Source organism: Hippoglossus stenolepis, chromosome 19 (assembly GCF_022539355.2).
Source record: "Hippoglossus stenolepis isolate QCI-W04-F060 chromosome 19, HSTE1.2, whole genome shotgun sequence".
Lineage (NCBI taxonomy): Eukaryota > Metazoa > Chordata > Actinopteri > Pleuronectiformes > Pleuronectidae > Hippoglossus > Hippoglossus stenolepis.
The window spans coordinates 18,887,396-18,900,353 of record NC_061501.1 but is presented as its reverse complement, the minus strand read 5'-3'; the positions used below and the strand labels follow the sequence as shown (position 1 = coordinate 18,900,353).

Genomic DNA, 12,958 nt, shown 5'->3' with positions numbered 1-12,958 from the left:
TGGGCAAAGGAAATCTGCATCTCTCAGATCCTACGAGATGTGACAGGACTTGTTGACCTGTTACGACTTATTCTGCTTTGAATTGTTCTTACTGAAGGATCCAGCCTCTGATCTGTGGACAAATTGCACGGTGGGATAAGTGGAATAATCTCTCCGCTCCGCTGTCACTCTAAATGGGATCAAGTGGCTTTGGAAAAACGATGGCTGAGTGAATATCCCCAGATATGCACAGATTCTGCGCTCACACATGCAGGATGTTTGGCAGCCGCACGTAGTGTTGCAGGCCGACTGTTGCTTCACTGATCCATGAACCACACACACAAAGAGAGAGAGACTTCTGGGTAATCAGGTCCTGATGGGCAATCGCACACTAATCTAGTGTGTTAGGTGTGTGCATGCCCTGTGGCGCTGCAGATGCAGGTCTGGCTGCTGATGGCACACACACACACACACACACCCACAGACCTGTCTGTCAGCATGTTCCTGTCATCTCTGATCACGTGATCTGACAGGCAGGTTACATTCTGTCACGCCACCACCTGCTGGGTTTGGTTTCTGTCTCTGCAGGCTTCGACCTGAACCACACCAGCGTTGGTGTGAGGCAGCGAGAGCAGAGCAGGCCGAGGCCGAGCCAGAGGTTCCTTTGATATACGGTCCGAGGCAAAGCAGGGAAAAAAGAGCAGTTTTTCACCAGGTTGACAGATGGAGAAAATCTGGCAGATCTGTCGCTCTGGACGTGTTTTTATTACTCTCCAATATCACAGGACGTCAGATCAGAGGCATAAATCAAAAGCAAAGACTCAAACTCTGATGGATTTACTCTTCGGTACTTTTTTAATCCGGGGACTCAAAGAGAAACTGTAAAGTTTTATGGTGTTCATAAAACTTTGAGATAAAAACAAGAAGAAACGGAATAAAAGACACATGATTCATGTGATAAATAATATGTACACATATTCGTAACAGCTGATTTACCGATTGCACGCTGGTGTGCAGGAGGAGGTTCTGGCGCCATCTTCTGTAATAAGTCTTTTATGCCCAAGTTTCTGACCCTTAAAAATAATGATTTAAACCTGTCATTAATAACCATCTGTACATTTCAACAGTTTATTATACTTTTAATGCCCATGGTATAAAACCCAACTGTAATAATTTCATATGACTCGTTTTTAATAAACTCCATATTTTCATATCCATGGTAACTAATAATCATAAATATATTGTAATACTTTTAACTGGCAACATAATTTTATCTTAAGTAACCAATTCATTTTAATGGAATTACAGTATTTGTATTTTTGTAAAAAGTATTGTTTGTTTAGTATAATTCAATGATAAACTATGTATACTTTATAATATCAGTATTATATTTAATACATCTAAATAGAACCCTAAGTATAACTATATAAGTGAAGTATAAGTAATTGACAATTGCTTTAAAAATACTTTAAAAAAATACTATGATACCTATAGCAACTAATAAATTATTAATAATTTAATAACTGCAATATTTTATATGATATAATTATTTTTATATTTTCATATCTTGCACCTGTAGTTCTGTGGTATACGCTGGTAATAATATAATATACTTTTAAATTGGTAAATGTATTTTTGAAAGCGTTACTCATCTGTTAAAACAAATAGTATGAAAAATAAATAGCTAAACCATAACAGCTGTAATGTTTTTTTATTATTAATCACAAAATAACATCATTACGGTTTGTTCGGGTAATGAATCATTTTATTTCTGTAAAAATAAATGGGAACAAATGGTGATTTTTGCAAACAACAAGAAAAAAAAATCAACTACAATCACTGTTTTCATAAATAAATCTCAAGTCATATTTTACATTGTGTGCAGATACAGTAGCTGAGTGATTCAAAATTAAAACGTTCCCCATAAACAATATTAAATCACAGTTTAATAATCATCACAAAGAGGAATAAAGTTGCGATGATTTTCGAGGCTGTGAGTTTTTGTTTTATTTTACAAATCACAGAACAAACACATCTGGTGTCGACCAGTGAACCGAACGAAGAGAGGAGATGGGAGGAATCTTTCACCATCAACCATAACGGCACATTCTAGTTTTATTAACCACGCTGGCATCTGTCGGTCGTCAAACTGTTACCAACGCCGCACATGTGACGTCCACGTTTTCACACATAAAATATTATATTTCACATGTGAAAGGTCTGAGAACCACATCGTGTCTGCACGTGATTCGTCGTATATGTGAAGTTCCGTGTTTACTGCTGATAAACCACATGTGCCTGTTTATGAATTCATCACGTTAACTTGTACAACGCTGCTGAGTGGGATTCGTATTCACATCGTTTTCATATTAATTATTTAAATGTGAAATTATATCTGACGGCTGCAACAATTTCTTTATTTCAACTTGAACGATTCGTCAACTCAAGACGTCCGGAGAACGAACTTTTCAACGTTCACAATTTTCGTTGTTGATTATTAAGATTTCTTCTATGTGAGGAAATAGTGTGAAATTAAACTAGTTTTGTTAAACTGACATAAACCTACAGATGTTAAATTTACAGTGAAAATATTAAAATGTATTATAAGAAACATTACAGTTTTTTAATTAGTTATTAAATGTTTTAATATAACTTTAATCAGAAAAACTGTCACCAATTGAAGTAATTCTAAAATTTGTTTACATTGTTTTCAGTGTAATGTATCTATAAGCAGCGAGTTCACATATATGAAAGTTGCTGTATAAACAGATAAGGTTTTAAAAGATAATAATATAAAGTATATATATTTTCATAGAAGTTATATTTGCGGACAAATACTCAACATTAATAAACACAATAATGCCATCTTAGATTCTTACAAATACATTTAAAGAAATGTTTGAAATAAAGTGTCACCGGAAAACAAAATATGAATCAATATGATAATATTTCCCCTCATTTCTCACAAATATTCAATAATCAGTGTCACAGAATTAACATGTAATTAATACACAAGATTTTCTAGAAATGTAGATAACAAAAAAAAAATTGATTTCCATATTTATATTTTCTTATTGTGACTAAATCACCTGTCTCGTCTTTTCTTCAAGTCTAAAATCATTTTTAAAGCTCTAGATATTGTTCGATTCCAGAGTTCGTCCTGTGCAGGTGCAGCGACGGGTTCATCTCCTCATCATCACAACAAAACACCGTCCACCAGTGCGTCGCTCAGACAAACACATGGTTATGAACGTGCAGAGCATTGTGGAAAAGAATAAAACATAAAGAAAACGAGACGTATCGTGATCCCGCTCCCGACGCACCACCAGTCGTCACCGCCACGAATAAATCAGCTTCTTTATGGGATGTATTTGTGCGGCCGGAGCACATCTGGGGCCGTTTTTTTGTGTTTTAACTTGGCCGAGACAACCTGTGGCAAAACCCCGACGTATATTAAAACTTTACTTATCCAATATAAAACCATTTTATGCATAATTTCACACATGCCATTAAAATGACAGCACTGAGAAACATTTGAAAGTCTTCCTCCGCAGTCCAAATCCATAAACGGATTTTAAAGGGACTGAGTTCAATGCACACACGTGTTGAACAAAGTCCCGTCTTTCTACAAATGTGTGCGTAATGTCGTTTGCATTGCATGCTGGGAATAAACTGTACGCCGTCTTTTCACTGTCAGAACGGAGATTGCCGCCTCCTGATGGTCACTGACACCACGTCAACATGTCTGGTGAGTGACGTGAGGCCCTGTAACGACCACGCTCGGCTCAGGGTCACGCTCTCTGCTCACTGCGTTCGGGGCCCGGGGCCAAAATCCTGTCTGACGCTCGCTGTCGTCGCTTCGTTACTTTCAATTAGAGCCAGACCAGGGTGTGGGGGCGAGGAGGGACGGGGAAACACAATAGTCCCCGTGGGACGTCTTGTCTCTCAGGGCGAGACAGTGAATCTCTCATTTGTTTCACAGCTATCATCATGAGCATCATCGAGGTCGCCGTGGCGTTGGCCCGACACTACAGTGGTCATCACATCGTCAGAGAGCGAGAGACGCTTCCAAATATACATTATTGCACAATCCAGTGAGTATACACAGCTGTGAACGCACACTTTTACCACACACACAGACAGACACACACACACAGGATTGTTTCAGAGTCTCAGTGAATCATAAAAGAATAAAACCATCTTTCCTTCCTTTATGATCGTTACACCAGGCCGAGGAAGAGCTTGTTAGGTCGTTTGTTAATCTTGTATTTATATTTTTAAAACCGTTTTTACTGAAAGAAATTTTTGTTTATGAGAAATTTGGATTTAAATGTATTTGTTCCCCAAACGTTGTCGACTGATGTCTCAGTTTACAGCAAGTAAAGACGCCTCAGTGAAAGTAGATAAGCTGCTGATTGTCCCTGATATTAAATATCAAACAGTACATAGTTAAATAATAGAGTGGTAAACTCCGAGTTTTGCATTATTGAAGTTTTAAATACAAATTTCTACACAACAGTCTTTGTGTTTCTGATAAAACTGTCGAAATAGTCGAAATAAAAAAGTGAAATCAAGATAATTCTAAACATTAAATTCTTTTCTCTTTGCTCACATCTTTTAATGCCACAGGAAGTAGTGTCACAGTTTACAATCAGTAGTTAGTTTGTATTTTTTCACATGTTCTTATTATCATCATCATCATATTGGTATTATTGTTGTTATTATTATTATTAACATCATTATAAGACCTATTGGACTTATATCATAAATCCCTGGATTTTCTTCTTTAAATATATCAACATTTTCTAAAAGCATAGTCTTTGGTGACATCAGATTTGTTTTGGTTTTATGAATCAGTGCATTTGATTTGTGGTTTATTAAACTTCTGATCTACAGGTCCGGTGATTTTCAGCTTTTTATCCGCGTCTGCACGTCCACAAAATGCAGTTACGCACATGAACAGCAGGAGGCGGTATATCAGAATTTAAAGTGAATTAGCAACGATATAAAGATTTTGAAGATGAACTAAAATCTGCTGCTTCTTCTGCCTCGATCTCATCTCCATCACCACGGTAACGTCCCGGTCGAAGCTATTTTTTAAACGTACAGAATCCGTCGTTTTCAAGGAGGATTCGACTGCAAGTGGCTAAAATTATAAATCATATCGCAAGTTCGGAAACGATCATTCTCACATTGCAGCCTCACGTACGAAGCATTTACATCGTGAGCTTAGGATTTTGAGTTGTTGACTGAGTTTCCATGTTTTTAAACTTCACATCATACAGGAAACAGTCTGACGTGTTGAACGCTTCACGTCCACACGGTTTAAATAAAGACGCGTCTCCTCTGCGGATCAAAGACCAGAACTCCTGCTCCAGGATCCTTTGGTTTCACGCGTCCTGATTGGTCTAAAGGTTCTGGTCCAGCCAGCGGATGTAGTTGTTCATGCTCCTCTGTCCAACGCTCGATAGCATGGGCAGGTAGGCGAACACCATGCAGCCGTGGAAACCGTCCTCGTAGTGGTCGCTGGTCACCGGGACCCCAGCGTCCTGCAGCCGCTTCACATACATGAGCCCGTCGTCCCTCAGCACGTCAAACTCACACGTCATCACGTACGCTTTGGGCGCCCTAACCAGAACCCTCTGCTCTGCCAGCAGCGGCGCCGCCCTCACATCCATCAGCGCCGGCAACTCACCCAGCAGCCCCGGTGATCCCGTTTCCCTGACGACCGGCCTGAAGTGCTTCCTGCGCTCGCCCGGCAGCAGAGAGGTCCAGTCGAGTTTGGAGCGGGTGTCGGCGCCGATGGCCGGCTGGTCCAGCGAGCTGTGGTTGTTGGCGAGCAGGAGGGGCTCCAGGGAGGAGTCGGCGCCGAGGTACTGCAGCCAGAAACGAGCCATGATGGGTCTGTAGAGGATGGGCACGGCCTGGTTCTGCTGGTACGACGAGGTGTGGAAGTCCAGGGCCTGCAACACCGGGTAAATCAACGCCTGCGCCTTGAACCTCGCGGTCACGCTGTCGTCTGAGCTGAGCTGTGGAAACAGATTCAGATCAGAAACGTCCACCTGAGGACTTCCAGCTTCAAACAATGTTTCTTCCACTGATTCTTTATTGTAGTTAAAAGTTTTTTCTGAATGTTAAAGTTCTGTGGTAAAGGGAATTCCTAATGTATGTGTTTGCAAAATGCACACCTACGAGTTTACAGTGTCGTACATTAATCTGTTTTATCCCAAATATTTCAAATTCCTTTTTTCCTCCACGTCAGTCATGTTGCTCGGGTGTAAAAAGGCCTTTGAAATACGAACTGAGCCACATTCGGACCACAGATGGTGTCGGAAAGAGATTCTCCTGAGTGTTTGTACGGTAACAGATCAAATACCAGAACTTCACCGAACACAATCTCTGTTTTCATCCGGTTATCGCTGGTTATTACCACCAGTGAACAAACAACTCAGGCTCAGAAACAGTTTGATGCTCCTTTGAACAATGAGTTTAGTTCTGAATCGTGGATGTTGCTGCTGAAATCCAGAAACCGTGGGATGTGCGTTTGTTTCGTTTACCTCCTGAGCCACAGCGGCGGCCAGGTTCCCCCCGGCGCTGTCTCCAGACACGCACACTCTCTCCGGATCGATGCTGTGGCGCTTTAAAACCTCAGCGGACAGGAAGTCCCGCGACGCCGCTAACGCATCGTGGTACTGATCTGGGAACACCGCCTCCGGGGCGAGACGGTAACTATGGCAACAAGACAAAATGATCTCATGTGGTGCTTGGAGAGAGAAGCCGTGTTTCCTGCTGTGTCGATGCTACAGAACCAGTTTGTTGAAACTTCACAAATGTCCGAACTTACTCCACAGACATAACGACAGCGTCCAGATCCTCCGCCATTTTCCGGCAGAGAAGGTCGTAGGATCGCATCCCTGTGACACAATAAAGTCAAAGTGATGGTTACTGGGGTCGAATATACTTATTATACATATTCTACTGCGTTCTGTAACATTTCATTCAGCCAGGAACTTAAAAACCAGCACTCACGTCCGCTGCCGAGGGCCCACCCCCCTCCGTGGAAATATATGATTCCTCTTTTCAGCTTCGCCCCGCCCTTCGCCTGGAAGACCCTGGTGGGGACGCCGCCCAGCGTGGAGTCGCTCACGTGCACGGCGGGGCAGGAGCGGGCCTCGGTGGCCTCCACCCAGGACACCACCCGGTTCAGCAGGTGGACGCGGTGGCACAGACCCAGCGCGTGAGCCACATCACTCTGCAAACACAGACATGGAGATATGGATCTGAATATTCAGGGGAAGTGTGAGAATGAGGAGAGGTGGCTGTGTCCGGAGCCGCTCCCTGACATCGTGACAGAATCCCTGCAGCTCCGGGGAAACACTGAGCAGGGCGTGAAAACCTGTCCCGTGCACGGAGCGCGTTTGAAAACTCGTTGCACTGCATTGACGCATTAGATATTTATATTTAACGAAGGTGTGTGAAGAGGAGCCTCGCGTATCAGAGAGCTGCAGGTTAAAGGTCGTTTCAGGGTCAAGCTGCTTCTACCTGACACTACTTCTACTGTGTGTTTAACCTCTGACCTCTCGCTCTGCACGTTCCTCTGTTTGCTCTCAGTCCATCGCACAGTATTACTGATTAGAATATACTCTAGGATAGTACTACTTCTGAATAACAGTATTAAGTGTTCTATTGTAAACGAACAGAGTAACACTCTGAGTAGTCTGATTGTTTCTATGGTGAATCCACCTCAGTGATTCAGCTCCTCACAGAGATAATGTTCCTGGTGATGATTATTATGATTATTATGATTATTATTATTAATTTTCTACATCAGGTCACTTTATAATGATCTGTTTTATTCTTTATTCATCCTGGTGTGTCACTGGTTGATCACCATCTCTTCAACCTGTCTCCCCCCTGTCTCCTGTCTCTCTCTCCCCCACCTGTCTCCTGTCTCTTTCTCTCCCCACCTGTCTCTCTCTCCCCTGTCTCCCCGTCTCCTGTCTCTCTCTCTCCCCTGTCTCCTGTCTCTCTCTCCCCCTCTCTCTCCCCTGTCTCCCCCTCTCTCTCCCCACCTGTCTCCTGTCTACTTTCTCTCCCCCCGTCTCCTGTCTCTCTCCTCTCTCCCCACCTGTCTCCCTGTCTCCTGTCTCTTTCTCTCCCCCTCTCTCTCCCTGTCTCCCCCTGTCTCTCTCTCCCCACCTGTCTCCTGTCTACTTTCTCTCCCCCCGTCTCCTGTCTCTCTCCCTGTCTCCCCTGTCTCTCTCTCTCCCCTGTCTCTCTCTCCCCACCTGTCTCCTGTCTCCCCTGTCTCTCTCTCCCCACCTGTCTCTCTCCCCACCTGTCTCCTGTCTCCTCTCTCTCCCCTGTCTCTGTCTCTCTCTCTCCCCACCTGTCTCTCTCCCCCTGTCTCCTCTCTCTCCCCACCTGTCTCTCTCCCCACGTCTCCTGCCTACTTTCCCCCATGTCTCACCGCCTGTATGAAGCTCCGGAACAGTGCGTCCAGCAGCATCAGCTTCCAGGGCTCACAGACTCCGCTCGGCAGCGGCAGGTAGACGAAGTACGAGGCCGCCGACAGCAGCAGAGCTGCGGCCAGACGGAGCCTCATGGCGGCGGACTGTCCCTGCCGGGGGTCGGTCTGTCCCTGCCTCAGGTCCCGAGTTGTCTCGGTCTGTCACTGCCTCAGGTCCCGGGTTGTCCCGGTCTGTCCCGGTGTGGTCCGTGTCTCCGCAAGAGGTCGACGAATCACCGGGGAATGAACCCGATTTCAAAATAAAAGTCTATGTTTGGGTCGGTTTCATAACAATGACAAGCGGTAATGGTTTTATTTTGAAAACTCGCTTCAGGAAGTAAGGTACGCATTTCGTAATATGCTTATTGATGGGAAATGTAGTTCTTTAGATAAGACTACAGAAACGGATATTATATTATATTATATTATATTATATTATATTATATTACGTTATATTATTTTACGTTATATTATATTATATATTTTGTTATGTTTCACTTATTTTCAAGCATGACTTTTATTTGTTATATGAAGATGTTATTCGTATTTTTTCATGCCCTAATTCTTTAGAAAATAATTTAAATATAATTTGTATTCATTTTACTATATTTAATTTAGCTAATTTACCCCTGGATATTATAATTAAAATGCTGTACTTTATTTTGTAATATCATTAAAACTATGTATTGCTGACATTAGAACCAGTGACTGTTCATCATGCTTCAGTCGGGCTGATTAAAAGAGGAAATAATTTACACGTGAAAATGTCTGTGAATCAATTTGATGCTTTAAAAGCCAGATAAATAGTTTTATTTATGATGCATGTTTGTTTGTTTTGTTTTTTTAACAAATTAAATCACATGAGACTCAAATCTAGTTGAAGTAGCATCGCCTGTCAAGTGGCTGCAATAACTCACGTTCACATGAACAAACAGTATTTTCCTGCAGATAATTGGTGTCACCTGCTGCAGCCACAGTTAATCAGGAGACATCCTATAAAGAGCTCTGGTGTCACCTCACTGCTTCATTGTATCCAGACAGGTTCAGTCGTGTGGTTTGCTGGGAGCTGAGGCGACTGATTTTGCTGCTTCGCTGATTTAGGTCTGTGGCAGGAGCCATGGGGTTTCTGTTAAGGTAAGCATTCAATGTTCTTCTCGTTGTTCCACTGCTTATCAAAGCATTAATGTAACTTGAGGATGTCTCTTCTAGGTGGATGCTGTTGTCCTTGCTCGCTGTAGGAAGACGTCAAGCTGATGGTAAGTGTAGTAAATCTGTGAAATTGCATAATTGGTTTGATGCATAGACTAAGATGTTCGTTTAACAGCTTACAGAATCGGATCCGTCAAGAATCATGTGCCAGTTTATCGACCAGCTTTCCTGAAGTTTAACACTGGAGACAAATCTTCTTTGAGCACTGGACCACGTGGTGATGACTCAACCTCCGAGGCAAGTAGCCACAGCACAAAACTGATTCCCAGTTACCCATCTGAAGTCAACACATGACCTTGTGCTTCAAAATATTCATCTGTGTATTTTCGATTCAAAGGTGGTGGAGCCTAATCAGCCGACTCAAGAGCCGAGCTCCCAGCAGCCGCAGGTACGTCCGCAATTACAGTTACCTCAACAATATGGCTACCCTCCCGTGCAGGTACCAGAGCAGCAGCAGATGAGTATTTCTTTTATGAATATTTCTATCACATTAACTTCTACATTTATTTTTGGCCAATATAAAATTGCAGGTGCCCCAGCAATCCCAGCAAGTCCCCAACCGCCTCAGGGCCCCAGCAGCCTGCGTACCCGGCCCAGCAATCCCAGCAGCCTGCGTACCCGGCCCAGCAATCCCAGCAGCCTGCGTACCCGGCCCAGCAATCCCAGCAGCCTGCACTGCCCAGCAATCCCAGCAGCCTGCGTACCCGGCCCAGCAATCCCAGCAGCCTGCACTGCCCAGCAATCCCAGCAGCCTGCGTACCCGGCCCCGCAATCCCAGCAGCCTGCGTACCCGGCCCAGCAATCCCAGCAGCCTGCGTACCCGGCCCAGCAATCCCAGCAGCCTGCGTATCCGGCCCAGCAATCCCAGCAGCCTGCGCACTCGGCCCAGCAATCCCAGCAGCCTGCATCCGGCCCAGCAATCCCAGCAGCCTCGTGCCCAGCAATCGCAGGTGCCCAGCCCCAGCAATCCCAGCGGCCTGCGTACCCGGCCCAGCAATCCCAGCAGCCTGCGTACCCGGCCCAGCAATCCCAGCAGCCGTACCGCCCAGCAATCCCAGCAGCGCGGGCCCAGCAATCGCAGTGCCCAGCCCCACAATCCCAGCGGCTGCGTACCGGCCCAGCAATCCCAGCAGCCTGCGTACCGGCCCAGCAATCCCAGCAGCCTGCGTACCCGGCCCCGCAATCCCAGCAGCCTGCGTACACGGCCCAGCAATCCAGCAGCCTGCGTCGCCCGCAATCGCAGGTGCCCCAGCCCCGCAATCCCAGCAGCCTGCGTACCCGGCCCAGCAATCCCAGCAGCCTGGTACCCGGCCCGCAATCCCAGCAGCCCGCGTACCGGCCCAGCAATCCCAGCAGCCTGCATCCGGCCCCGCAATCCCAGCAGCCTGCATCGGCCCCGCAATCCCAGCAGCCTGCGTACTGCCCAGCAATCGCAGGTGCCCCAGCCCCAGCAATCCCAGCAGCCTGCGTACCCGGCCCCGCAATCCCAGCAGCCTGCGCACCCGGCCCAGCAATCCCAGCAGCCTGCATTCGGCCCCGCAATCCCAGCAGCCTGCGTACTGCCCGCCAGCCAGCAATCCCAGCGCCGCATCCCCGCAGCAGTCCCAGCCCAGCAATCCCAGCCTCGTACCGGCCCAGCAATCCCAGCAGCCTGCGTACCCGGCCCAGCAATCCCAGCAGCCTGCGTACCCGGCCCAGCAATCCCAGCAGCCTGCGCCCGGCCCCGCAATCCCAGCAGCCTGCGTACCCGGCCCAGCAATCCCAGCAGCCTGCGTACCCGGCCCCGCAATCCCAGCAGCCTGCGTACCCGGCCCGCAATCGCAGGTGCCCCAGCCCCAGCAATCCCAGCAGCCGTGCATCGGCCCCGCAATCCCAGCAGCCTGCGTACCCGGCCCCGCAATCCCAGCAGCCTGCGTACCCGGCCCCGCAATCGCAGGTGCCCCAGCCCCAGCAATCCCAGCGGCCTGCGTACCCGGCCCCGCAATCCCAGCAGCCTGCGTACCCGGCCCAGCAATCCCAGCAGCCTGCGTACCCAGCCCCGCAATCGCAGGTGCCCCAGCCCCAGCAATCCCAGCGGCCTGCGTACCCGGCCCCGCAATCGCAGGTGCCCCAGCCCCAGCAATCCCAGCAGCCTTCGTACCCGGCCCCGCAATCCCAGCAGCCTTCGTACCCACCCCATCAATCCCAGCAGGTGCCCCAGAGACGGATGCCCCAGCAGCCTGCATACCCACCCCAGCAAATTCAGGTGCCACAGGTTAATATTTGATATGTTCAACTTCTAAGTTATATTCTACATTTTATTTTGGTTAAATACTGTTTCATGTGCCCCAGCTGCCAGTCTACCCATTCAAGCGGCCTCAGGTCCCCAGGCAACCCCAGCGACCTCGCTACCTGCACAAGCAGCTTAGCTACCCACGGCAGCAGGTGCCAAAGAATACTGGTTTCCCACTCATGCAGCGCAAACGGCCCTCTGCCTTAGCAGACTTGATACGTGCTCAAGATGCTGCTGCCTGACGTTCCCAAGCAGCTATGGGGTTCAAACTGAGTGTACATGTGACGGGTACGTTTATCTCTGCAGATGGTTGATTTAAAGTTTCCAATATTCTGAAAAATCTGTTTCTGTTTCAGGCACCACAACATGGATGTTTCAACTGAACCATTATATGGATATATTTAAATAAACTAATGTGTCTTGATATTGGCTGAGAATCTTTTGAAAACAAAAGCCTGGTAGCTTGAAGGGGTTTGACATTGACCTTTTAATGAATTAAGTTATCAGCAGAAGTGGACTGAGATCCATCAGGTTAGAAATGACACTAGTTTCATACCTTGTGAGGTCTCTTGTGGGTTGAAGGAGCTTCTGTAACTTTCCAAAAAATAACAAGCCCATTTCACATAACCCCCCTAAAGATTTACAATATCAGAGTTCTCTTAATTCTTTACTAAAGGACGTATTTATTATGGTAGTAATATCATGAATATTCAGATACTGCCTGATCAGACGAGTTTAAGTTGTATACTCTGGCAGAAAGAGTTGTTTACTAAACATTGGCTCATGTTGTCCTTTACCCTAGTAACTTCTGCCCTAATGAGAACAGGGATTGTTTGCGCTGTTGGTAGGATGTGAATATTTCTGCTTGACCTTTCCTTCAGTTGTTATACAACTCCCCGGCTCAACCTGGTTTACTGCTGATGATAAGGAGGCCCTGTTTCATACTGCTGATAAGTAATGGATCATGGTGCCCTCAGTCTGACCTCGCC

The 12,958-nt window shown here is 46.3% G+C and overlaps 2 protein-coding genes across 2 annotated transcripts; one reads left to right on the top strand and one right to left on the bottom strand.

Annotated features, from left to right (window-relative positions):
- Positions 1 to 1,716: 1,716 nt before the first annotated feature.
- On the bottom strand, positions 1,717 to 8,714 carry LOC118098848 (neutral cholesterol ester hydrolase 1). The gene is made up of 5 exons (XM_035143046.2): positions 8,450 to 8,714; positions 7,009 to 7,231; positions 6,824 to 6,893; positions 6,537 to 6,708; positions 1,717 to 6,008 (listed from the first exon to the last, which is right to left on the bottom strand). The coding sequence occupies exons 1-5, from the start codon at positions 8,582 to 8,584 to the stop codon at positions 5,388 to 5,390; spliced, it is 1,221 nt and encodes a 406-aa protein (XP_034998937.1). The 5' UTR covers positions 8,585 to 8,714; the 3' UTR covers positions 1,717 to 5,387.
- Positions 8,715 to 9,460: 746 nt separating this feature from the next.
- Positions 9,461 to 12,393, top strand: LOC118098301 (calcium-binding protein P). The gene is made up of 10 exons (XM_047337935.1): positions 9,461 to 9,622; positions 9,698 to 9,744; positions 9,813 to 9,934; positions 10,035 to 10,085; positions 10,228 to 10,421; positions 10,673 to 10,806; positions 10,890 to 11,000; positions 11,665 to 11,942; positions 12,029 to 12,257; positions 12,326 to 12,393. The coding sequence occupies exons 1-9, from the start codon at positions 9,606 to 9,608 to the stop codon at positions 12,209 to 12,211; spliced, it is 1,137 nt and encodes a 378-aa protein (XP_047193891.1). The 5' UTR covers positions 9,461 to 9,605; the 3' UTR covers positions 12,212 to 12,257; positions 12,326 to 12,393.
- The last annotated feature ends 565 nt before the right edge of the window (positions 12,394 to 12,958 follow it).